Source organism: Schistocerca serialis, chromosome 7 (genome assembly GCF_023864345.2).
Source record: "Schistocerca serialis cubense isolate TAMUIC-IGC-003099 chromosome 7, iqSchSeri2.2, whole genome shotgun sequence".
Classification (NCBI taxonomy): domain Eukaryota; kingdom Metazoa; phylum Arthropoda; class Insecta; order Orthoptera; family Acrididae; genus Schistocerca; species Schistocerca serialis.
In genome coordinates, this window is record NC_064644.1 from 253,212,438 (window position 1) to 253,240,234 (window position 27,797).

At 42.4% G+C, this 27,797-nt stretch overlaps 1 protein-coding gene across 1 annotated transcript in view; it reads left to right on the forward strand.

Moving 5' to 3' along the window:
* The window catches only part of LOC126413002 (neuropeptides capa receptor-like), a 1,154,641-nt gene that overhangs the window by 495,337 nt on the left and 631,507 nt on the right, over positions 1–27,797 (forward strand). The window contains exon 2 of the mRNA XM_050082895.1: positions 613–1,771. Coding sequence (XP_049938852.1) covers positions 1,474–1,771 — 298 coding nt within the window. The 5' untranslated portion in view covers positions 613–1,473. The remainder of the gene's footprint in view (positions 1–612; positions 1,772–27,797) is intronic.

Below are 27,797 nucleotides of genomic sequence, written 5' to 3' on the forward strand. Positions count from 1 at the left end.
CGTAGCAATCCATTTTCTCCTACAGGATCCTGTGATAGGGTCGCTGGCCCTAAGCACAACCCCCAACCTGGAGGACCAGGGTCTTGATTTCGGGGATGCCTACCCCTAGAGCAGTTGCTTTCACTTCAGCTAACGAACTTGCTCTGCCCGGCCTGTTGGTCCGCGGGAGGTATTTGATTTCCCTCCTACCACCCATATCTGGGAGGCGTTCCCCGATCCGCCACCTGGGGACGCGCCCTCTAGGAGTTACAGGCTCTCCCGAGGGTTAAGGAGCCGATGACCTCAGCAAAAAAAATGGTTCAAATAACGCTGAGCACTATGGGACTTAACATCTGAGGTAATCAGTCCCCTAGAACTTAGAATTACTTAAACCTAACCAACCTAAGGACATCACATACATCCATGCCCGAGGCAGGATTCGAACCTGCGACCGTAGCGGCCAAGCGGTTCCAGACTGAAGCGCCTAGAACCGCTCGGCCACACCGGCCAGCGATGACTTCAGCAGTTTGATCCCATAAGACCTTACCACAAATTTCCAATTTTTATTGTAAACACAACCATGACTGTAAAATAATGCTTCTCTAGTAATGCTTCTCGCATTTCTCTTTACAGGGGGGAGTGAACTTTCCACATGATGCCTCTCGGTCGCAGACGACGTGAGACACTAGCGGCGTCTAATGAAGCCGACGAGCGGGATGAAAACATCTCACAGACAATGCAGTAGACGCTGATAAGTGTCCTCGCAAATTTATGGTGCGGGCCTTAGCGCTCAGTCGCTGTCAGCTGCGGTAGAGCCCGGAGCCGCGATACCAGTTGCAGCCGAGCCACGCCGGCGGGGCATCCAGCACACGGCGCCCGCGGCTCGTAGAGCGACGTCACACCGCCTGTCGGTCCGAAACGGGGTCTGTGCTACTGGCAGTGGGGAGTTCGCCATGCCTCATAACATCAGAAGACGGTAGTGTTGGTGTGCACTGCGGTACCAAGTTATCGCCGTTGAGATATGTGAGTGACTAAACGCTTGACCATCTGTGGTGTTCATATGAGCACAAGGCAAGCTCGCAGTATTACGAAGGGCAAAGTGATTTTACACTTAAGTATTACCACTAAGACGTGACAACATCTGAGTATCACCTACAGAGCACATAGACCTTCATATTATTAGGTGCTCAGTTTTCTTTGCTCGCCGTTAGTAACCGCGTGTATGTACTTATGCCCTTCTCGATGTAGTGAATCGATTGTAATGCCGCTATCGATAAAAAATTCAAGGAACATTTCTTAATGAAGATGTTCTTCATCTCTTTCGACCGGGTGTCCGAAGATATCGGATAGAAGCAGTAGAAAGTATGTTTCCTTTTGGGTTACCTCGGATCGAGAACTGAAGCTTGTGTTTACTGGTTGGAACAGTGTTGAGTGAGACAGATGCGCTGTTGTTAAACGTAGTAAGAGTTATAGTGTTTCTGAGAGCGCAACGCGATGGGTATCACGGTTTCGATATCGACGCCTCCTCCAGACATGAACGAAACTCTGGCGGAGGCGCTGCTGAACGACACTCTGTCGGTGCGCGAGTACCTGGAGCTGACGCGCGGGCCCAAACACCTGTCGCCGTGGGTGGTGGTGCCCATCACCGTCGTCTACTCCGTCATCTTCGTGACGGGCGTGCTCGGCAACGTGGCCGTGTGCGCGGTCATCGTACGCTCGCCCAGCATGCGCACCACAACCAACTACTACCTGTTCAGCCTCGCCATCTCCGACCTCATACTGCTCCTGTTAGGTGAGTACACTGCAGTTTTATCAGCGCCTACTATCACAAACATAAATGTTATTACATCAGTGCTTCACGATCTTTGTCAATGATCGTTGTTACCTCTCACCTCTTTCGTCTCCTTCTTTAAACAAGTTTCACTAGCAATTACATCGGCGTCTGCAAAAATTTTCACAAGCAGGAGCAAGATCCAAAACTTGTCGAGACAGGCCAAAGTGTTTCGGTGAATTTCAGTATGTGTGCTGCTCCAAGAACTAAATTTAATTATAAGTTCACAACGGTATCTTAAACATTGACAGTTATCTGTTTAGTATTATTACGGTAAATGTCTTAGCCACAAATTGGTAACTACATTTAAATAATATATGCAAAGCACATATTTTGCGCTGTTAGTATGAGTAGGGATGCGTCTTTTCGGTGTAGCCGTCTAAATTACATCCTCGCACGATTAAATGCGACGAGTAGTGAAAGAGAGCTGGAAAATATTCACAAAAGCAATTTATTCGTATTTCTATAATGTTTCACTGAAACTGAAAATCAAGCATCTTAATTAACAGAAAGAGTCACAATGATGATATAATCCTGCTAGTTGTCATCTGAAATGTCACATTAACGCCCTTCGAAGTGGAGAAACAGGAACTAAACTATAAAAGGCTTTTTTAACTTTAGTAATGTTTATAAAAGTTCATTATAAATAAAACCTCACATCTGTTGATGTTAACAATTTATAGAATTACTTTCATGATTTCTGTCTTTTTGTGTTGACTGGCATAACTGACGTTGAGCAAAATGTGTTTTAAAGCTGCATTTTTAGGTTGGTTAGATAACTTGTATCCGACATCGTAGCTGAGGTCCGTAACACATGCACATGTCGTGGAGCTCCACTCGGAGGTAACCCAGTTCGAATCCTGGTGGAGGATGGAAGTTTTGCTGCCAGTATTTGGCCAGCAACGGAAGGAGAGGTTTCTGATCATCAGTCTTTGCATTAGGTTTCCCGTGATTTCCCTAAATTGCTCCAGGCAAATGTCGGGATGGTTCCTTTGAAAGGGCACGGCCGACTTTCTTCCCTGTCCTTCCTTAATCCTCGCTGTCTGGTCTCTTCCCTCAAACAACCCCTCCCCCCCCCCCCCACCACTAATGCCCTAGATTAAATACTAAACTTCTCCGCAGTGTCTCATGAAGCGAAGGCAGGTGAAACTGTTCAAGGTGGTCCGTCCATCGGATGGGGACGTTAAGCTCGGCAGCCTCCGTCGTACTATTCGACATGAGTAGTCTATGTGCTGGAACCCCATTTCCTTGTCTCCACTCCCATACTTTATAACAACACAAATCCAGCACTGCAGCCTACAAGCACTCACCACAGCCATCCGCAGAGCCCACTCCACAATTCGTAACGGGTTGGAGGAAGGCAACAGTGAACCATCTCCGCTAGGATCTTGCCATGAGCGGTGAGGCAGGGACCCTACATCTGCTCCACCTATGCTCATTTCCTGTGTGTGGGGCTAATTTTTACTGGCCTGTAGTCCAAGGCCAATATAAGATTAGGTGAATACGGGAAACCTGCCATAACCATCCTCCAGATTGCCGATAGAATCAATTTTTTAGCAACGTCTTCTCTCCAGTTTATCATATTATTATGCATAAAGCGAACTCGAATGACAGTTCTTAGATCTGTGACTGCACTCGGCGCTGCATTACATCCGCAGACTTTAATAAAGGCCCAGTTAGGGAGAGCCTCAGGTTGACGTAAGTTTTAGTTCTCCATTCATCAGAGATTTCTCGAAGAAACTAGGTCGCCTTTGTTCTCTACATTTTCATATTAGTTTTATCTGGGAGCATAGCTTTATTTTTCAAAAGAGCGTTTCCATTAATTTTAGGAACATTAGCGTATTATAATCCGTTTAGACAACAAAATTACTCGGTAGGAATCTATTTGTACTTCGCAAAGAGATTTTCTTTAATCATCTGACTCAATTCGTCCATGAGATCCAGAGGAACAATGATACCGTGTTCGTAGACTAGTAAAAGGTACTCCATACTGTTTCACAGTATCCCCTAGTGAACAAAATACAATTTATGGAATATGAGATAAGCCTTAAGAAATTCACAGATGTTAAAGTTACTTTCGTCGCACCCGAAGGAGGTGATTTGCAGGCAGCCACTACAGTTCACAATATAAGCACATCGGACAATGCGACAGTCAGCCTACACGAGACATGACTGTAATACCGTGTAGCTCCTTGAGTTTCTTCCTAAAGCGCCAGGACCATGGAGTGGTCCCAAAATTTGCAAGGTAGGTTCACTTTGTTAAGAACGCTGCTGTAGATAGGATTTTACATAGGGCAGGATCTGCTCTTGTCAGAGATAGAATTCGTTTCACTCGTCGGAAGTTGGACATTACTTCTGAAAACCTGTATCATCGGCACTTGAAGGTAGCAGCTGTTTTATATCCTGACTCATGGGACCGGATTGATGACACGACATGGGCAAAGTCTGACTGGGTTCACGAAGTGGCTACAAAAAGACAGATTGCTAAGTACAACCAATTGGACCAGCCTTCTCAGGGGGACTCTGTTATTCGACGTCCTGTCATAAATTTGGCGGGTAAGGATCTGGACGAAGCTTCGTTATCTGTCTGAAGTGGCTAAATTTTGCCCCTACTCCTAAGACTTCGCCGATATCATTATTCATCAGTGCCATTGAAGAAGCTGTCCGATCGCTGTCAGAGGATTCTGCTGACGAAATCAGGCGTGAAACCTGCCCAGCAAATACGCAGCATCGTCCACAAAGAAGTAATGTTTCCAAGGAAGAAAGATATGAGATACGAAAGCTGCGTGAGGATACTAACACAGTCGTCCTGCGAGCTGACAAAGGTAATGCTACCGTCCTTTTGCTTCAGGAAGTCTACAAGTTCTGGTGCATGCCGGAAGATTAACAAAGATCCTACCAACAAGGTGACAATGAGGACTGCTGCCTTGCTGAACGATTCATCACTACCAAAGGAAGTCATAAGAAGTTTAAAAGTGCGTGGTGCAGTACCACCGAGATTTGATGGGCTTACTAAAGTTCACAAGATGGATAAGGATGAGCGTCTAGAGGACTTGCCTATGAGGCCCATAACGAGAATTAATGGTTCACCTGCGTATTGTACTGCCAATTATTTAACTTCCTTATTAAAACCACTGGCAGGAAAATGTAGTCACCACATTCGTAATTCTATGGATTTTATTCAGAGACTTAGGAATATCAGGCTGAATAGTACGGATGTGCTTGTTAGTTTTGAGGTGGTATCATTATATACCAAGGTGCCTTTAAAGGACTCTTTATATCTCATCGGCCAATATTTTGACAAGAAAATTACGGCCTTATTTGAACATTCGCTTTTATCATCTTATTTTAAGATTAATGGTGAATTTCATGAACAGATTGATGGCGTTGTTATGGGAAGCCCCCTCTCCCCACCAGTAGCTAATTTATTCATGGAAGACTTCTAGGACAAGGCTCTTGACTCAGCAAGTTTTAAACCAACGGTCTTCTGGAGGTACGCGGACGACACATTTGTGGCATGGCCTCACGGTAAGGATGAATTACATCGACTTCTTGAGCATTTGATCTCTATCCATGCTAGTATAAAATTTACTATGGAAATAGACAAAGACGGCTGTTTCCCCTCTTTGGATGTTCTCGTTCGCCTTAAAGATGATGGCACATTAGGACATGCCGTATCTCGAAAACCAACACACACAAATCTGTATCTACAAGCGAGTAGCTGCCATTACCTTTCACAAATCATAGGTGTCCTTAAGGTCTTAGTGCATAGAGCGCACTGTATATCCGATAAAGATAATTTGCAAGAAGAGCTCACATACTTCAAGAGCATTTTTAAAGAGAATGGATTTTCTCCGCAACAAATTCGTAGAGACTTCATTGAAAAACCTAGAATACAGACATGTGATGGGGAAGAAGAGTGTAATTCCTTCAGATAGAATGCGTTTTTGTTCTATGTGGGAGCTCTTTCCACGAAGATAGACCGTATTCTTGAGGCACTGTGTTAAGGTGATCTTCCGGCCATCCACGAAGATTGCAGCTTTACTCGTCTCTGTAAAGGAAGATTTACTGCTTCGTATAGCGGGTGTGTATCACATTTCCTTGCGGAAATTGTGAGAAGTCATACATACGTCATACAACCCGCACCGTTCATGAGAGATGTGTGGAGCATCGAAGATACATACGCGCAGTACAGCCAGACAAGTCAGCTGTGACCGAACATTGGATTGATACAGGGCCTACCATGAATTACAGTGATGTGAAGATTTTAACATCCACCTCTTCCTTTTGGGATTATGTCTTCAAGGAAGCTATAGAGATTAGCTAATAATTTAATAAGTAGAGATAATGGTATTAATTTGGACAAAGCATGGAATCCGGCTCTTGAGGTAATTAAACTGCAGAGAAGTCGTCATGGTGTCACCGTCGCAGAACATACATCGATAAGCGAATCGAATGTCAGTACGCCTTCTCCATAGGCGGCGCATGTGTTAGCGTATTTCCTTGGCGAGGACCAGCGTCTGTGACCCGCATGCGTTGTACCGCCGCGGTGGAGCATGTAAGGCCGCACATGGCATCTTGTCGTCAGTCTTGTGACTCACTCTGAGGCTGGCCGGACGATACGCTGCCGAAATATCAGAGGAGGACGTTTTATTTCCGTTGCTGCATGCCAGAAATTTAATGGACTGTTGCTGTAATATGTTAGATTAGTGCATGAAAGTGATCAAGATTATTGATGTCATGTCTGTAGTGCTTAAGGGCGACGTGTTTTTCCTCGGGACGACCTACAGCCAATGGAGAAGCTGACAGCAGCGGAGGGAGGCAGATCAGCCTATGGTAACCAGTGGTATAAGATTGCGAAGATGTTTGATCCTCGCTGTGAACAGCCACTAACAAACTTGAACTTCTTAATGAACTTCATATTTCGAGAGGTCTGAATATGCTCCGTAGTAGGACTGTAACGTTTGCCGCTTGATTGACGACACTGAGCATAGACAGAGTATGAGTTACTATTCTTTGTATTGCATGCGATGATTTGGAAATCGTCTTCTTCAACTCTGAACTGTTTTGAGGTGGCGAATACTTCGTATATAGCTATTAAAAAGTGGACTTATTTTTATTGAGTTTTATTTAGTTTTCGGATATCGGTACCATTCTTCTAACGCCCTCAACGTAAGTTTACTGCATTTGATAACGGTATTTCCTATCTGCGTTTTAAGTGCTTAGACTATATGAGTGCAGTACCACAGTTGCATGTTGCTGTTTGCGAGAAATTAGCTGTGGAGCACGAAGGCATACGTACTCGGCTCGACCCTATGACTACATCGAGCTATTCTTTTTGTTAAATAGAGCAGTGCGTACTTGCAGCACATAAAGTACGAGTAGCCACATACAAAGACGCAACTGGTTTGCTCATGTGGACAGCTATTTGGAAGAGCAACTACACTCATCTGTAATTGTTTGGTACCGTCGCAGAGTACGCAAAAGGTCTTCCTATTTGTAATAAATACTATGAGTTACGAGTGACGTAACGTAGAAAGTTGATGTAACAGAAAGTAAGTTGCAAAACACAGGTAACTGCACATGAATAGTTAGACGTGGAAGTAAGTACAGTGATCATTGACACGAGTCATCATGTGGGACAAAAAGTATCAGGCCATATAACTACCAAGTTCATTTGGCTCCAATGAGGGAGATGGAAACTGATGGACGGATGAAATGATTGTCAGAGTCATGGTATGACAATAGGACTTGTTCGATCAGTTTTTTAACGGAGCCTGAACTCTCGCTAGTTTGTAGCAATATTGATAAATCCTGCTGCCATATCATTTATGAGCAGGGCACCAACTGGTTTATTCCAGCAAAATACTGCAAGACCCCACACTGTACTTCACGCCACTAACACCAGAGGAATGTCAGGATACTTGACTAGCCTGAGCGGTCCACAGGTTTGTGATCCCTGGAGCATGTCTGGAATCTGATTGGAGTATGTATACCGTCATAGTATTGTGAAATTAGCTGTCAACATGAACTGACTGCATGGTTTTCAGACATGAAAGACAGTTCCTCCAGATAACATTATTCATAGAGTATGCTTGATCTGAAGATCTGACACGTGCACCTTGTACTCTAGCAACACACTGCTCTCACACAACGCGCTTAGTCGTCAGCATGTCCTGGTTCTGAAGACGTGAGGTAGTTCAAAAATGGCTCTGAGCTCTATGGGACTTATCATCTGAGGTCATCAGTCCCCTAGAAATTAGAACTACTTAAACCTTACTAACCTAAGGACGCCACACACATCCATGCCCGAGGCAGGATACGAAACTGCGACCGTAGCGGTCGCGCAATTCGAGACTGAAGCGCCTAGAACCGCCCGGCCACACCTGCCGGCCCGTGAGGTAATGTTGTTTGGCTGTCTCCCATTAGTAGTTAAACCAATAGTCGTGGGTATGGAGGCGTCCTTGTCAATGGCAGTGGCCTCGACACGAAACATCAACATACCAAGGAACTAAGCATTTCGCAGATGAGTTTAGAATCTCACACTTAAACATGTACGCAGGTACACTGCAGACTGGCAGCATAAATCTTAGTACTCAATCTGCTTCACTTCAAATAGCACGACCAAGGTTTCGACAGTCGTCTGGCCATCTAGATATATGATTGCCGTAGTGTCTGCAAATTGCTTAAGGCAATTGTCGGGAATGCTCCTTTGATAGGCCACGACCCCTGTTATTCCAAACTACGAGCTTTTACCACGTGTGATCTCACCGTTCTTCCTCTGGACTTGTGATACGCAAGTGTGTGAGGATAATCATATCGCCTGAACCAATACAAAATCAACATTACGTAGCTCTGTGAGAAGCTTCCAAGAACTGGGCAGATATACAGTATCCACCGACAGACGACGGATGGATGTCATCTATGCTGCTGCTCAATAATCACACTCATCTCCAAACACAGGAGGAAAAAGACAAACCTGAAGTATTGAATTCTATGATATTATTTCGCTGAGGAAGATCGTATTAGGGTCCTTTCTCGAAATCGTCGTTCTGACGAAATCTGACAACTAATTATCGTGTAACTGACAATGAACTTAAACGCGCAGCTCAGTACATGCAAAACCATATAATCTGAAGATACTTTCAGACGAAGTATAGGAACTAGAGGTCGTATTTTTCCGCGCTACGTTAGCGTAATTGAAAGTTGACATATGGCTGTCTTTACTCAAATCGAAATTAGTTCACAGAAAATGTATTAGTAACCAAAATGTTTGGACTAATTAATCGTCAGATAGTGAAGGGAGACGAAAATTTAATAGTCATGGGTGAGTGTAACTCGAGAGTAGGAAAAGGGAGAGAAGGAAACATAGTGGGTGAATATGGATTGGGGGAGAAAAATGAAAGAGAAAGCCGTCTGGTAGAATTTTTGCACAGAGCATAACTTAATCATAGCTAACACTTGGTTCAAGAATCATAAAAGAAGGTTGTATACATGGACGAATCCTGTGATACTATAAGGTATCAGATAGATTATATAATGGTAAGACAGAGATTTAGGAACCAGGTTTTAAATTGTAAGACATTTCCAGGGGTAGATGTGGACTCTGACCACAATCTATTGGTTGTGAACTGTAGAATAAAACTGAAGAAACTGCAAAAAGGTTGGAATTTAAGGAGATGGGACCTGGATAAACTGACTAAACCAGAGGTTGCACAGGGTTTCGCGGAGAGCATAAGGGATCAATTGACAGGAATGGGGGAAAGTAATACAGTAGAAGAATAATGGGTAGCTCTGAGGGATGAAGGCAACAGAGGATCAAGTAGGTAAAAATACGAGGGCTATTAGAAATCCTTGGGTAACAGAAGAAATATTGAATTTAATTGATGAAAGTAGAAAATATAAAAACGCAGTAAATGAAGCATGCAAAAGGGAATACAAACGTATCAAAAATGAGATCCATAGGAAGTGCAAAATGGTTAAGCAGGGATGGCTAGAGGACAAATGTAAGCATGTAGAGGCCTATCTCACTAGGGGTAAGTTAGATACTGCCTACAGGAAAATTAAAGAGACCTTTGGAGAAAAGAGATCCACATGTATGAATATCAAGAGCTCAGATGGAAACCCAGTTCTAAGCAATGAAGGGAAAGCAGAAAAGTGGAAGGGGTATATAGAGGTTCTATACAAGGGCGATGTAATTGAGGACAATATTATGGAAATGGAAGAGGATGTAGATGAAGATGAAATGGGAGATACGATACTGCGTGAAGAGTTTGACAGAGTACTGAAAGACCTGAGTCGAAACAAGGCCCCAGGAGTAGACAACATTCCATTGGAACTACTGACGGCCTTGGGTGAGCCATTCCTAACAAAACTCTACCATCTGGTGAGCAAGATGTATGAGGCAGGCGAAATTCCCTCAGACTTCAAGAAGAATATAATAATTCCAATCCCAAAGAAAGCAGGTGTTGACAGATGTGAAATTTACCGAACAGTCAGTTTAATAAGTCACACCTGCAAAACACTAACGCGAATTCTTTACAGACGAATGGAAAAACTGGTAGAAGCTGACCTCGGCGAAGATTAGTTTGGATTCCGCAGAAATGTTGGAACACGTGTGGCAATACTGACCCTACAACGTATCTTAGAAAATAGATTAAGGAAAGGCAAACCTACATTTCTAGCATTTGTAGACTTAGAGAAAGCTTTTGACAATGTTGACTGGAATACTATCTTTCAAATTCTAATGGTTGCAGGGGTAGAATACATGGAGCGAAAGGCTTGTTACAATTTGTACAGAAATCAAATGGCAGTTATAAGAGTCGAGGGGCATGAAAGGGAAGCAGTGGTTGGGAAGGGAGTGAGACATTGTTGTAGCCTCTCCCCGATGTTATTCAATCTGTATATTGAGCAAGCAGTAAAGGAAACAAAAGAAAAATTCGGAGTAGGTATTAAAGTCCATGGAGAAGAAATATAAACTTTGAGGTTCGCCGATGATATTGTAATTCTGTCAGAGACAACAAAGGACTGGGAAGAGCAGCTGAACGGAATGGACAGTGTCTTGAAAGGAGGATATAAGATGAACACCAACAAAAGCAAAACGAGTGTAATGGATTATAGTCGAATTAAGTCAGGTGATGCTGAGGGAATTAGATTAGGAAGTGAGACACTTAAAGTAGTAAAGGAGTTTTGCTATTAGGGGAGCAAAATAACTGATGGTGGTCGAAGTAGAGAGGATATAAAATGTAGACTGACAATGGCAAGGAAAACGTTTCTGGAGAAGAGAAATTTGTTAACATCGATTATAGATTTAAGTGTCAGGAAGTCGTTTCTGAAAGTATTTGTATGGAGTATTTCCATGTATCGAAGTGAAACATGGACGATAAATAGTTCGGACAAGAAGAGAATTGAAGCTTTCGGAATATGGTGCTACAGAAGAATGCTGAAGACTAGATGGGTAGATCACATAACTAATGAGGAGGTATTCAATAGAATTGGGGAGAAGAGGAGTTTGTGGCAGAACTTGACCAGAAAAGTGACCGGTTGGTAGGACATGTTCTGAGGCGTCAAAGGATCACAAATTTAGGACTGGAGGGCAGCGTGGAGGGTAAAAATCGTAGAGGGAAACCAAGAGATGAATACACTTAGCAGATTCAGAAGGATGTAGGTTGCAGTAACTACTGGGAGGTGAAGAAGCTTGCACAGGATAGGGTAGCGTGGAGAGCTGCATCAAACCAGTCTCAGGACTGAAGACAACAAAAACAATTAATCGTCACTACGAGAAAAAAATAAATAATTACATGAAAAGCATCACGTACATCTGTTTAGTATATAGGAGAATTGAGAACAATAACTTGTCCCGATTTATGTTACACCATGTTCTGTAAAGGTCAAGGTCAATCCAAAGCGAGTATGCTCTTGTATACAGACTTATCCCGACTTAAATAACGCAAATACATCGTAGCAAATGTTGAAACAGACGACCCTTTTCACTCTAGCAAAGAACATAGCAGCGATGCTGGGATTGGCGTGTTCTCTGAAACACGCGTAAACTGAATCAAGTCTGCTGCTGCCTAAATGCGGCCCACCAAATGCTGTTCATCTCCAGCTGATATTGCATACACGCTGTCTTTCATGGTACCCCAGAGGAATAAATCGAGCGGTGTCAAGTCTGGCGAAAGTGGAGGCCATCATGTTGGTCCAACGAGTCCAATCTATCTACTAGCAAATGTGCCGTCTAGATGATCTCGGACAGCATTTGCAAAATGCCGAGTAGCACCATCATCTTGGAACCAAATTTTCTGCCTACCTCAAATGGTTCAAATGGCTCTGAAAAATATGGCACTTAACATCTGAGGTCATCAGTCCCCTAGAACAAAGAAATACTTAAACCTGACTAACCTAAGGACATCACACACATCCATGTCCAAGGCAGGATTCTAACGTGCGACCGTAGCGGTTGCGCGGTTCCAGACTGAAGCGCCTAGAACTGCTCGGCCACACTGGCCGGATTCTGTCTAACTCCAAGCGGTACATCCTCCACAAGTGCAGGAAATACTTGTTGCAAAAATACAGTGTATGTGTATTCTTTTATAAACCCTTGTCGCCAGTTTTGTAAACCCTCGTCGCCAGTTTAGTAAAGGTTTCATCGCTACTGCTGTGGAGGCCCAGTTGCCACTGTAGTTACGGGGGGCCGAGTTTTTGAAACGGTTTCTGGTGCAGTATACCGCTAAGACAATTTCTTCATGCCACTGTTACTCAGCTTTGACCCAGAGTGAGGTAACAGGATAGGAGAACGAAGGCTCCAACAAATTTCTAACGAAGTCACACAAACGAGTTAAAAAGTGTTTACTTATCTTTGTCACCTTTTGAATAACCAAGTCTGCAATACAGCATGTAATGTAACACAAAAAAAGCCCTCAACTGCCCACTGAAATAATCGTAGGTCAACTTCACAGTACATAGCAAATGCAACGTACAACAACTCTCTGTTAACTTCTAAGCGTTCACTGAACGACGTTCCCTGTCTAAGTCAGCCGTGGAAGATGATCTGTAACCAAGTGGGCGAGAGCTGCTCTTCTACCTTCCAAGTATGCTTCTGTCCACTGTCGTCCGGTCTTTGGCGGATTGTACTCCGCCGGCAATTGGCCGAGGCGAAGTCGACGTCTTCATCCTCAGCGCCGACTGTGGCGCTGGTGGAGCTCGCGTAAGGGCGAGTCTCAATGGCACTGGCACCAGCTCGCATTTTTGCATACGTGGTGCTTTTGCCCTGGCTGTGTCTTGATCGGAAGACACAGCACATCCAACCTTTGAGGTAACATGCAGTGGCTAATAAGCGATTAATTCCAATATTAACGTCCACATGATTACAGTGAATCGCTCTCGGTGACCATAGGCGTACGTTCGCTTGAAGATTCTGTAGTGTCCCAAAGTGGCTGTTGTTTGAATTGGAAATGCCTTCACGGGTAAAGCAATTCTCATCAGTATATATTACGGTTTCAGGGAAATGCGGCTGGCGTGGTAGTCATTGTAAGGACCAATCAACAAATCCCAGATCCCTAGGGAAGTCGTCCCGACCAACCGCTTGTACTCTTTCTCGCTGCAAAAAATGTAGACCAGTCTTATGAGGGACGTTCCAGACGTGATGCTGGTCTACGCTAGTCTCTTGTGCTATTCGTCTGGTACTTGTTGTTGCAGCTATGAGACGTAAAAACATCTTTGTGAAACCCAACTGTACGACCAGTGCGTCTCCAGCCTGTCTCATGTCGTTTAGCACGCAAAGATTCTCTCCTTCCCTCATACGACTGTCAATTACAGCAAAAATGTTTTTTTAGGCATAATGTGATGTGGATTACGTTCCTGATAAACCTCTATAAGCAGCCCTTGCGTTGCAATGAGCAGCGCCACTCTCTAAGTGCACGTCACTTACCTCACTTCATGTGAAATCAGAATCGTAGTGACTGCTCACTAAATTCGGACCATTGAACCTACGGAATACGATGAAAGGGTGCTTCAAGCCAATGCTCCGCACTACACATCAGGTTTCCCGTGATTTCACTAAATCACTCCAGACAAATGCCGGGATGGTTCCTCTAAAAAGGGCACCGCCGACTTCCTTCCCCATCCTTCCCTAATCCGATGAGACCGATGACCTCGCTGTCCGGTCTCCTTCCCCAGACAAACCTACCCATCTGCACATCAGTTCCACCTAGCGTCATGAAGTAGAGTGCGGTTTGTGTACATGTGGCAAACACAAAAAACTAGTTTCAAACTTGAAGACAGTCACACAGCCGGAGTTGATAGACGTATCGCCGTAAATATGCAAAGGCGACCATTAGTTCCTATACTCACATTCTTTTGTTTGATGCTGTCATTCTACCTTGCATTTCTGGTCAAGTTGATTTTCTGCACCCTCTATGCAGCTTACGAAAGAGAATGCTGTTTGTTCCTTAAAGCAGTCTACAGAAGACGCTGAACCAAATAAGCATACAAATCAAACAGAAAAATGAGCAAATCATTCTCATTTACGGAGTAGTAGCACGCCTAACTAGAGACCTAACCGCTGACGTCAATTTACTGATTAATTACGGAAGTCGTTGTATTCTCGCATATTAATACCTTACAGCAGAATGAAAAATATATCTTTGGGAATCAAAATGTCGTCTGCTGACAACAACCGTATGATATAGCCAACTGCGACTGGTGGCACAGAAACGTAGAAGGCTGTGGCCAGATTAACACAGTGTTTGTTGACTTCTGGAAGGGATTCAACAAAGTCCTGTACTATCTTCTTGTGAAAAAATACGAGCTTATGAATATCGTAGCAGCTTTGTGACTTACACGTTCTAATTAATGTACAGTAATCCTCTTTAGTCATACTGTTCACGCGGTTTATAAATTGAGAATAACGTGTTATGTGACACTATCGTGAATGTGGGCGATGTAATACATCAAAACTTTTGCGAAATGCAGAAAGACCTCGAGATGATGGAAGTATTGTGCAAGGATTACCAGCTGACCCTCGGTATATACCGTGTGTTGCAGAAGGAGAGAAATAGTATAGTCAAATTACAGTAATAACATCATATATCAACTACTGATCGATTATGATAGTGTGTCGTGAAATTACACTCACGGGTAACATTTTTTCCACGCCATTATTCAAATAAGGTAGACTTCCTGCGTTATACATTCTTAAGTCACCAGTGCCATTTATTACTCACGCCATAATCATCAGGAATATTTCATTCTATACCTCATCATTAATGAATTTTTCTGCATGGAGATGTGAATATGTTTCCAGCGAACAATAATATGACGAGAATGTTGGAGCGATTTTAAGACATTCAGGAGTTACTGTTTTCGCAAATGCCGTACTTCACATCATAGTTAACAGCTGTAGCAAAGATGAAGTTGTACTGACATTAAGCATGGAGAGGGCAGTGACTCTTACGACGTCCAGCAGGAGTGAATTGGACTGCAAAATAGCCAATATGTACTTCCTGCTTTTAACAATTTAACTACATCTGCTTTTGAAGTGGACAGCTCTTGAGCCTTTATCAACTCTTGTCGCATTATTTGAAAATCGAAGTGTCTGTTGAGCTATTGAAGTTCAGTATGTGGAAGTTTATAGTACGAAAATCTAAGACAATATTATGAAATGATGCATACATATCCTTCCCACAACTAAATGTTTCTTAATGGAAGCAAGAGCAGAACGGTATGGCGTATCTGCAACAGACATCTTGTTTATTAAACGAACCTCTGATAAGACTCAGACGAGTGTGTGCTTCTGAATGAAAACAAGTTTATGAATGCAGTATCGTGATGTAATATTCGACCCTCTATGCTTTTAGGCAGTGGTTCGCAACCTTCCTGAGACCGTTACCCTTCAGCGCAATTACCTATTTGCTAATACCCCCTCTCTCCCTCCCCCTGCCGGCCATACCACCATCGCTATCAACTATCAACATAAGCGCCTAACTAATCTTCCTTAGAACAGTTCCATTTCTAAAAGACGAAAGATAAATGATAGCTACTATTTGTAGCAGTTTTAGTGAACAGTGGACTAATGGGTCAATGAGACAAACGGTACTTCTTATTTGTAACACCGTTTTCTTATAAAAACCTGAAGCAAATTTCAGTGCATCGGGATTGCTGCTTACAACTCCGTTTCGGAAAAGAAAGTTAATCGTCCACACTGAGGGTAGACCCTTGTTATAAAACATCCTTCCTGTGAACTACTACTTCATTCACCCAGTCCTGGCACCTCCATTTAAAATCAACCAAATTAAAATACGTGCACTAAACTTGTTTTCAGGATCATAACTTTATTGCTGGACCCCTTACTTCTGAACTGGCAAAATTGGACAATTTCAGGCTCTGAGTGTTTTGTGTCTGAAGACTGCGGCTGATAATAATAATGCAGCGTAGGCCCTACAGCAGCCGAGTAGCCATTACATAGTTTCTGTTGTGTTGCCTTGTCAATTAGTTCGTTTACCGTTTTCTAAGTGAAGAAGAGTTTCCGGCCTATTGCGGGAACTACCTACAACACAGAAAAGGCATGTCAATGAGATTTTTAAGTATATGTGATGTACGAGTCTCCATTTTTCTGTCGTAGATTCCTAGCAAAAAGTATGTATGTAGTGGATGGACTGTGTAATGAAAATTTTGCTCATAAATTTGTTTCACATGCTGTAATCTCCGCCACATTGTGTCGCATATGTATGTTGATGTACTGAATGGACTATGTGAGGAATAATTTTTTTCATAAATTCGTTTCACAAGCTGAAATCTCCATCACATTGTGTAACATGGTAATGCTAGTGTTTAAAAAATTCTATTTTTGGTAACTTAGTCTGAAACGTCCCCTTAGAAAAATTTATACAAGACTGTGCTTAACCTGACACACAATATTTTGTTAGCGCAACGCAATCTGACTTTCAAAATTCCCTACAAAAGAATGGCCCTGACTAACATTTAACTATACCTTTCACAAATCACTTACCTAACAAAAATCTTCGCTGCTCAAGCTACTGCAATACAGCGAGCGCCACTACTGCCAGCTAAATAAAAGATTCAAACTATGGAAGGCACTAACTACTGATAGGGATAGTTAGCAAATGAAAGATATTAATAGAGAACAAACAATGTATTTACCTTGATATCATCATATATAAATATAGCAGTTCATGACAAATTTCAAAACTCCGCCATCTCTCTCCCCACATCCACCACTGCTGGCGGCTCACCTCCAACTGCGCAACGCTACGCGCTGTTCACATCCAGCTGCCGCTGCCCAACACTACAATGGCAGACAACAATGCAAACTAGCCACAGGCTGCACACAGCACAGCCAGTGATTTTCATACAGAGGTGGCGTTACCAATAAAAAAACCTAAACAGCCCCCATGCTCCCCACAAAAAATTTTACAAATTGGATTGGGCAGTGGCCAATAATGATTTGATAAAAATTTTTATAATTACAATAACGAAGATATCAAATGCACACACTTTTTGATACAATGTTGGTCAAAAGCTAAAATTTTCTCACAGTCCATAAAGACAGTCCTGATCATTCATCACAGTAACATTGCAGTGTTTTTCTCAAAGTCTGAGCAGTAAAAGAAAATGCACATGGAAGTAGTGGATTTCCATGCAGTCTTGAAGAAGTAGCGTTGTCCTTCCAACGGAAAGACACTGCTAACTGTCGACGTGCAGACAGGTCATGGGCCGCAACAGAGCAAACCCACAGCGGAGTCAGTTGAAGTTTTGAAGAGTATTGGTGGGTAGGTCATCACAGAGCAGACCCACTGTAGTCCTGGTAGGGAGTATGGTATTGGTGAGTCAGCAAAGGTGTAGACCCACTGTAGTCCTTGTAGAGATGGCCAGCAGCCATCTGCTGCGACTGTGCAGGTGCACAATCACCATCAAAGGGTCTTGCGGACAATATAGCAAGTCCATAACCACCACTTGTGCACTCACAAAGTTTTTGGAATTGTCCTTAGAACCAGCAATGCTGTTATCCAGTCCCTTGCTGAATTATTAACACACGTGTAAACACTAACAGACCCTACTTCTCACATATTGTCCATATACTATGACCAACAGAAACGTGTGCAGTGAAATGTAACTTACAAGTTGCTTAATTTGATGAACTGGTGTCATTTACAATTTTATAAAATGAGAACACGATTAAAAGGTGCAAAATACATTATTAATGAACATAAGAATACAGATAAATTTGTAGTGGTACAGGCTTTACAAAAGAATCGAAATAACATATACATCAGTGTTACAGGAATTATGACATAAGTAAATACATAAAAGATCAGAATAACTTTTGAAACATCAACTTTACACATAAGCATTAAAACAAAACAGATTAAATAATGTCTAAGCATATTTACACGGTAAATAACATATTATTAAAGCCAATTATATTTGAGGATAACAGTATTTCTCATCACAGTGAATGTAGCTTAGTACTAGAAGAGAAAAAAGTTCTATGAAACAGTACACAGAGGCAGGAAGAAAACAAATACACAAGGGTACACAAACATGTAGTGGGATAACACAAAAGGGAAAGGACAGGGTTTGTTTTACTGCAGTATTTTGCAAACAAAACTTTCTTTACTTCTTGGAGATCTCCCTTCATTCATCATGATTCCCAAAAGGTCCTATCTATACCTGCTTTCTGTATTCTATTCATATCTCTTTCAATATAATTATTTCTCAGTGTACAATACTCATTTTTGCCCAAATCTTTTTCATATAACTTCGCAACACATTCTTTACCTATTCTCCATAGTCAGTTTCTTATATAGTCTACCCCCCTTAAGCTAATTTAAATCTACTGAGCTCAGATGCTAAACTAAGGGACAAGGCAATGCAGCAGCACATAAAACAATTAATATAAACAGCAATAAAATAATGGTAAATCGCAAAGCAAGGTACAGTAAATCTAAATAACCAAGCAATTCAACATTACAACTACTATGAGGCAATGCGCAGCAAACAAAAAAATAAATCTGGCTTAGCAGAGTAACACAAATTAAAGTTCAGTAGCACTATGCCTGGCAAACAGCAGCTTATATCTAAACATGACATAGCTCAAGCAGAAAAAATAGTACACTAAAGATAACAACGCAGATAAGGGAAATGTATAATCACATCTTAATGTCTAAGTAATTAAAGTGGTGCACCACAACAACTTATTGTAAAAGAAATATTACCATGTACTTGAAAAGAATATTATGTATGCAGTTACTGTTACTAGTCCCTTCTTATTGTTCTTTCCTTTCCAAGTGCTTCTTTTTTGAAGAATGTGGATCACAAAATTATTATTTAATAGATCTGTTGACAGAAAGTGTTCACATTAGCAAATGCATTTAATTTTATTTTATGAAACCAATGCTGCAGCACAGCTGGAAACCAGATATTAAACAAACTGAGCAATCTCTTAACTACAAAGACAATAAATGTAAAATGTTTCTAATCATTTCATTAGGCATTTTAGTAAATATCATAAATTACGAGCTCCACAGTATGCTTTCAACAAGGAAATGTCAATAGCGAGGACAATGGCCTCCCCTTTCTTTTTTTCTACCTGTGCTTCTGATGAGGCACTCACTAATGACTTGTTCTCCCGGCGTCTGACACAGCTGCGTGCCCACAACGCATTATGTGCAGGTGGTCACTTAACTTTCTTACGGAAATATTTACGACAGCAGTTTCCGCTACAGTGGCAGTCTCATACACAAAATTTCACGGGTCGAGAATTTGCGTTGCAAATGTGTAGAAACAAAATCTTATCAATATAACAGTGTCATCTACCTCAAACTTACTTTAAAAATCATGCTCCCTTACGAAATACGACATTCAACGCTCTGATAGTATCACAATGGTTCCGAAAAAATATGAACAGTTCACACAGTGCAGACAAAATACAATTTCATAAGTGTGAAGTTATACAACTGTGTAATTACGTAAACATGTGTCACTGACATAGTAAAAAGAATGTTTGTTTCTCTGTCAAATTATCAGATAGCTGTGTAATTCTGTGTTAGAGAAATACGGTACCGATGTGTCAAGTTGTATAAGCAAATACCATATTAGCTAGGTCTCCTTGTGCTTGCCAAACATATGGTACACAAAGTAAGCGTGTACCCCCCTGAGGATTAATGTAATTATACCCTCAGGTGTTACAGATTACAGCAATGGAATGAAATGTATCACCAAAACTTTCTTTGTAATTCAAAAATCTTTAAAAATAAATGTTTTAAATATAAAATTAATAACCGAAATACGTGTACTGTAGCGCTAAACTGTGTGTCTTGTTGTAAGATAATCTCTGTGGAAGTGTCATAGTTATCGTCCTCCGAAAGCTAAGTTCTGCAGAAGTCAATGTACTTACCTCATGATAAACAAAAGTGAAATGCTTTGTGTATAGATATCGTAGTTATTACGCTTATTGTTGTGATGAAGAAAGTACTGTAGTGTAATGTATTGTTGTGCTACAGAAAAGGCTGTCTCATTGTAGTTATACCACAAACGTTACTACTAAAACATGTTTTACTTTCCAGAATAATACAGAAAAACTGTGCAGATATAAAACAGAAACACCGCAAAAGCAACATTGTAAATTGTCACTCATTAGTTGTGTCGTGATAAAATCGTGTAGCTGTCACATAAACTAACCACTGTGTCATCTGGTATCTCACAGAAAGTACTTTAAATCCAGAATGTATTTTCAAGTAAACCAAAAGGTTGCATTAAAATCTCATTAACAGTACTGGTAAATGTTCTAAGTATGTGAGCCTTATAGTCGTTACGTAAACGTGCAACTAACAAAGCAAGAATGTGCAAATAACAACATTGTGTCATCTATTCACTATAACAATGCATTCATAATTTCTGTTGAAATAAGTTCTCTTGGTTCTTGAGTGGATATTTAACATCAAACATTGTTGCATATTAACAGATTCTTATGTTTGACAAAGCATACTAGTAATGTAAAGTGAAAAGTTATAAGGCAAAGACAAAGTTAAAAAGCAGATTATCTTTCAATAAACGGTTTTACATGTGAAATGTGGTGTAAACCTTTACCCTTTCTAGTGCGCAGAGTTTCAACTTCAACGCAATTATCATGTTGTATACATCGGTAAAGAATGCTAAAATTTTTCTCAAGGCTAGCGTCTTATGTTATTTTTCTCGGAGCCAGTGGGCGCACGCGGCTGCCTGCTAAATAAAAGATTCAAACTATGGAAGGCACTAACTACTGATAGGGATGGTTAGCAAATGAAAGATATTAATAGAGAACAAACAATGTATTTACCTTGATATCATCATATATAAATTTAGCAGTTCATGACAAATTTCAAAACTCCGCCATCTCTCTCCCCACATCCACCACTGCTGGCGGCTCACCTCCAACTGCGCAACGCTACACGCTGTTCACATCCAGCTGCCGCTGCCCAACACTACAATGGCAGACAACAATGCAAACTAGCCACAGGCTGCACACAGCACAGCCAGTGATTTTCATACAGAGGTGGCATTACCAATAAAAAAACCTAAACAGCCTACTTACAAGTCTCACCATTCAGCCGTAACAGCAATGGCGTTAAAAGATTATTTAGTTTAGTGCCCGAAACTCAGTTGAACACTTTTGTCTTTCTCCTTCAGAAATTTTCGGTAACTCTTCAGGGGGTAATTACCTCCTGCTCTAAGGCAGGTATTGGCGTATGTGCTACGCCCACACTGTTTGTCCGCGGGTGCCTTCAGCGGGCAGTTAGCACTCTCATCGCTCGCCTGTTGCGGTGCGGGAGCAGCAAGACGAACTTGGTTACTTTCTTCCGTTAGGGTTGGCGTTGGTGGTAGGAATAAATTAGAAAGAGGAAAATAACTGAGGAGTTAAGGTCCTCAAAACTAAAATCGATAGAGCCGGCCGCGGTGGCCATGCGGTTCTAGGCGCTGTAGTCTGGAACCGCGCAACTGCTACGATCGCACGTTTGAATCCTGCCTCGGGCATGGATGTGTGTGATGTCCTCAGGTTAGTTAGGTTTAAGTAGTTCTAAGTTCTAGGGGACTGATGACCTCAGATGTTAAGTCCCATAGTGCTCAGAGACATTTCAACCATTTTTTGAACTAAAATACACTCCTGGAAATGGAAAAAAGAACACATTGACACCGGTGTGTCAGACCCACCATACTTGCTCCGGACACTGCGAGAGGGCTGTACAAGCAATGATCACACGCACGGCACAGCGGACACACCAGGAACCGCGGTGTTGGCCGTCGAATGGCGCTAGCTGCGCAGCATTTGTGCACCGCCGCCGTCAGTGTCAGCCAGTTTGCCGTGGCATACGGAGCTCCATCGCAGTCTTTAACACTGGTAGCATGCCGCGACAGCGTGGACGTGAACCGTATGTGCAGTTGACGGACTTTGAGCGAGGGCGTATAGTGGGCATGCGGGAGGCCGGGTGGACGTACCGCCGAATTGCTCAACACGTGGGGCGTGAGGTCTCCACAGTACATCGATGTTGTCGCCAGTGGTCGGCGGAAGGTGCACGTGCCCGTCGACCTGAGACCGGACCGCAGCGACGCACGGATGCACGCCAAGACCGTAGGATCCTACGCAGTGCCGTAGGGGACCGCACCGCCACTTCCCAGCAAATTAGGGACACTGTTGCTCCTGGGGTATCGGCGAGGACCATTCGCAACCGTCTCCATGAAGCTGGGCTACGGTCCCGCACACCGTTAGGCCGTCTTCCGCTCACGCCCCAACATCGTGCAGCCCGCCTCCAGTGGTGTCGCGACAGGCGTGAATGGAGGGACGAATGGAGACGTGTCGTCTTCAGCGATGAGAGTCGCTTCTGCCTTGGTGCCAATGATGGTCGTATGCGTGTTTGGCGCCGTGCAGGTGAGCGCCACAATCAGGACTGCATACGACCGAGGCACACAGGGCCAACACCCGGCATCAAGGTGTGGGGAGCGATCTCCTACACTGGCCGTACACCACTGGTGATCGTCGAGGGGACACTGAATAGTGCACAGTGCACCCAAACCGTCATCGAACCCATCGTTCTACCATTCCTAGACCGGCAAGGGAACTTGCTGTTCCAACAGGACAATGCACGTCCGCATGTATCCCGTGCCACCCAACGTGCTCTAGAAGGTGTACGTCAACTACCCTGGCCAGCAAGATCTCCGGATCTGTCCCCCATTGAGCATGTTTGGGACTGGATGAAGCGTCGTCTCACGCGGTCTGCACGTCCAGCACGAACGCTGGTCCAACTGAGGCGCCAGGTGGAAATGGCATGGCAAGCCGTTCCACAGGACTACATTCAGCATCTCTACGATCGTCTCCATGGGAGAATAGCAGCCTGCATTGCTGCGAAAGGTGGATATACACTGTACTAATGCCGACATTGTGCATGCTCTGTTGTCTGTGTCTATGTGCCTGTGGTTCTGTCAGTGTGATCATGTGATGTATCTGACCCCAGGAATGTGTCAATGAAGTTTCCCCTTCCTGGGACAATGAATTCACGGTGTTCTTATTTCAATTTCCAGGAGTGTAGATAGAGTCCCAATGCTTTAACCCACAGGGGGTACTTTTTAATTGAAACACAACCCGGCCTTCGGGATCTGTTTTTTTGCTGTTATTTACGTCTTTGGCGGGAAGCAGTTCACCTCAATGAAGAGGAAAGAAGGGCTGATCTTCAAGAGCTAAAACGGAAAAGAGAGAAAGAAGAATGCTCATATACATAGAAGCGCCAAAGAAACCCATGTAGGCATACGTATTCAAGTATAGAGATATCTAAACAGGCAGAATATGTCGCTGAGGTCGGCAACGCCTGTGTAAGCCAACAAGTGTCTGGCGCAGTTGTTAGATCCGTTACTGCTGCTACAGTGACAGGTTATCAAGATTTATGTGAGTTTGAACGTGGTGTTACAGTCGGCGCACGAGGGTTAGGACACAGAATCTCCGAGGTAAAGATGTAGTGGGGACTTTCCCATATGATCACTTCACGAGTGTACCGTGAATATCAGGAATCCGGTAAAAAAATCAATTCTGCGACATCGCTGCAGCCGGAAAAAGATCCGGCAACCACGGGACCAACGACGACTGAAGAGAATCGTTCAACGTGACTGAAGTGCAGCCCTCCTACAAACTGCTCCAGATGTCAATGCTGGGCCTTCAACGAAATATCATCGATATGGGCTTTCGGAGCCGAAAGCCCCCTCGTTTATCCTTGACGTCTGCGCGACACAAAGCTTTACACCTAGCCTGGGCCCGCCAACACCGACATTGGCCGGTTGATGACTAGAAACATGTTGCCTGGTCGGACGAGTCTCGTTTCAAATTGTATCGAGCAGATGGACGTGTATGGGTATGGAGACAACCTCATGAATCCACGATCCCAATATATCAGCTGGGGACTGTTCTAGTTTATGGAGGCTCTGTAACGGTGTGGAGGGTGTGGAGTTGGAGTGATATGGACCCCTGACACATCTAGATACGACTCTGATAGGCGACAGGTACGTAAGCATTCTGTCTGTCCACGTGCATCCATTCATGTCCTTTCTGAATTGGACAATTGCAGCAGGACAAAGCGACACCCCACACACCCATAATTGTTAGAAGGTGGCTGAAGGGGCACTAGTCTGAGATTAAACGCTCCCACTGACCACCAAACTCTCCACACACGAATATTATTGATCATATTTGGCATGCCTTGCTACGTGCAGTTCAGAAGAGATCTCCAGCCTCTCGTACTCTTACGATTTGTAGACAGCTCTGCAGAATTCGTGGTTTCAGTTCCCTCCAGCACTTCTTCAGACATTTCTCGAGTCCATGCCACTTCGTACTGCGGCACTTCTGCGTGCTCGCGGGGCCGTACACGATATTAGGCAGGTGTGCCAGTTTCTTTGGCTCTTCAGTGTATATCATTTCTTGAAAACGTTTCTATTACTTATAAGGCATTAGGTTGTTTTTGCCCTCAGTTTTCCCTCTTCCTTCTAACCTATTAAGAGTAAGAGAACCATGCCATCCACAAAGATGGTGCACTGAGATTGAGCTATCACAAAGCTGTTAAAATAGTCACAATAGGACCATTGTTGGGACCTTTTTTGCAATTTACTTGGAGACATAGCATTATGCATGGACATGAATGGAATTCTAGTAAAAACATTTGATGATACGCAGTGGATGTAGGATCCAGCGTCCCTAAGTGACCCTTCAAAGCATGTGAAGGCTTTAAGTACAACTTTTCAGGGTAGATACAAATATATTACCGACATTTTAGACAGCGGCTTTGGATTAGAAAAGAAAACTGCTTCCTTGGATAAAGCAACTGTCACAACTGTAGTTTGTGCACTTTTAAAATGATATACTACTTATAAATTAACTAAACTTGAAAAATGTACATCCAATGAATATTTTGACGAATTTGTTACGGTATTACGAACTTCGTTACAAGATTTTTATAGTATGTTTAGTGACTTACATCGATTTCATCTTGATCTTAGTCTTTTTGGAACTCCTGCTGCAACAGATGTTGAAAATACGCCTTCTGTAATTGAAACGGAGCACATTGACTTTCAGCGTAATTGTGTGCGCATGGTAAGGTTTCGCACTGCACAAAATATTGAAATATTTCACAAGAATTTCCTACAAAAACAGTTTCTACACATGTTTCGAATGGCTGTCCGAGACTGTAGTATATTTGGGATCACATATTTGTGTGAAAGTGCTTCTTCAACAAAAAAATTGACTAAAGAGAGTAATGCGTGTAATCACCAGTGAGCTTATCACAGGTATTGAAATGCTATTGAAAGAAAAATTAAAGACATCAGTCGGATGATGATAACAGATATTTCTTTCATTCCTTATTTTTCATTACTCTCAACTTAGCTCTTCTCAGTAAGATTACGTGTATTACGTTAATAGATGTATAATAAAAAATACCTTATTTGCTTATTACAATATGTATTTGTTGTTGGCATTTTGTTCACTTTTACTTGATCCCTGTACAGCCCGCCCCCCCCCCCCCCACTGTCCTCTCCTGAACTAAACGACAGAATTTGGATCTCTTGGTACTATTTGTAATTGCAGTCAACCTGCACAACGTATCAATATGCGGCGCAGCTATATTCATGACGGGAGTAAGCAGTGAAAATATTGTTTACCCTTTCTTCTTTACCCTGTATTGTACCTCTGTTGAACTGCAGACAGTCAATCGCTTCTTATCGTCTGTTGGTTTCATCTCAACGTATACACCTACCTTCAGTTTTTTTCTAAACCAGCCGGAGCGATACTTTAATGTCCGGAAGAAAATGGAATATTAAGTACGAGCAGGTAGCAAAGGATAAAAAAATCAAAAATAAAATCTCAGCCGCTGACAAAGATCGGAAAACGACATGGCTGTTTTACATGCAAAATCGTATGAGCCGGGATGGCACACAAAAGCACACACACACTCGAAACAATCGTTTTGCTTCTCTTCACGACTGAATATTTATCAGCTGTTATTACTTTCTCATTCGATGCCACTTTTGTGTAATGCAAAATTGGATGACTACACTTTTGTTATATTGTGTAGCAAACACTCATTGCATTGTAGCATGACAGTCTACCATAACTGCAGCTACACTCGTTCTTTTTGTTTTTGTTACTCACAGCCGTAGCAGCGTCGCAAGCAGCCAGCAAGCTACAATTCTCAAAACGATATGAAACAAGTGAAAATACTAAACTTTATATTGATTTTCAACATAGTTTTTACAATAGAGAGTGTACGTAGTGCCATAAAAATAAACAATACCCAAAAAATTACACAGCTTTCATGGATCCTGGGAGATATGAAATGGTACATTACAGGGAAGTTTATTTACGATTCTCATGTAAATCACAGATGTTTACTGAATAAAGTCGGTTTAGTTTAATAACAAGCAAGTGATAGTAAACTCCAGAAGACCTGGCCTTCTGCAGAAATACATGGTATATCTACCCAACAAAACGGAGTTTAATTCGCTACACTTTCAGACAACTAAGTGAATGTGGAACGTGGCAAACGTTTATGGAATGTGATACTACATTATTTAACGTACCCAATAACCCGTAACACCAATAGCTTAAGGAAAAACCACACAGACGTGATAATAAATCGTCAAAAGCAATATAACTGTTTCCCACCACAGAAGCAACCAGTTCAACAATTTTTGCTATATCTCAGCCATGAACGGCAAGAATCTTCAACACATTCACTTTTGAAGCAAAAGTACTTATATTTCGAAAAATATTCGTGCATTAGAAAGACGGTTAAAATGTAAGGAAAGGCGAACCTTAGGACTCCACAATTGTTTTGAGTGCCTACAATGATTACAACAGATATATATGTGGGGTAAGCTGCAATTATACTTATTCGAACAATTTCTTCTTGTGTACTTCGTAGCTTATGTAATTGAAGCAGTGTGGATCGGCTGATTCACGTGTTTAGTAAGAGTTATGTCTCCCACTAAGTTGCTAACTCATGGAATGCAAAAATATAAAAGTGTTTTGTTAATTAAGTGGGAAATAACTAAAAGCAAAGGTTATCCCTAACGACACAAGTGAATGTCGCTTTCTCGCCGCTTGGAGCGCTAGTGTACCTCCAGCTGTCATACAGTTACGCACGAGGGAGTGTCGTGACAGTATGTATTAGACCAATGGCTGTCAACATTTCTGATACCGTTGCCACTGAATGCAATCAGATATTAGCCGATCACCCTCTCTTCCCCCTCTCTCACACATATACATACACAATCGCCCATCATCATCAACCTTAGCGACTTATAAACTTTAGAATGAAAATGAATTTTCTTTGAAAATTTTTAATTTTTGAAATAACCAAAGATAAATAATAATATTCAGTTTTGGGTTTGTCTCTGTGTTATATAGATCATGAACTAATTAGTCAATGACCCAGTTGGTATTGCTTATTTCTAC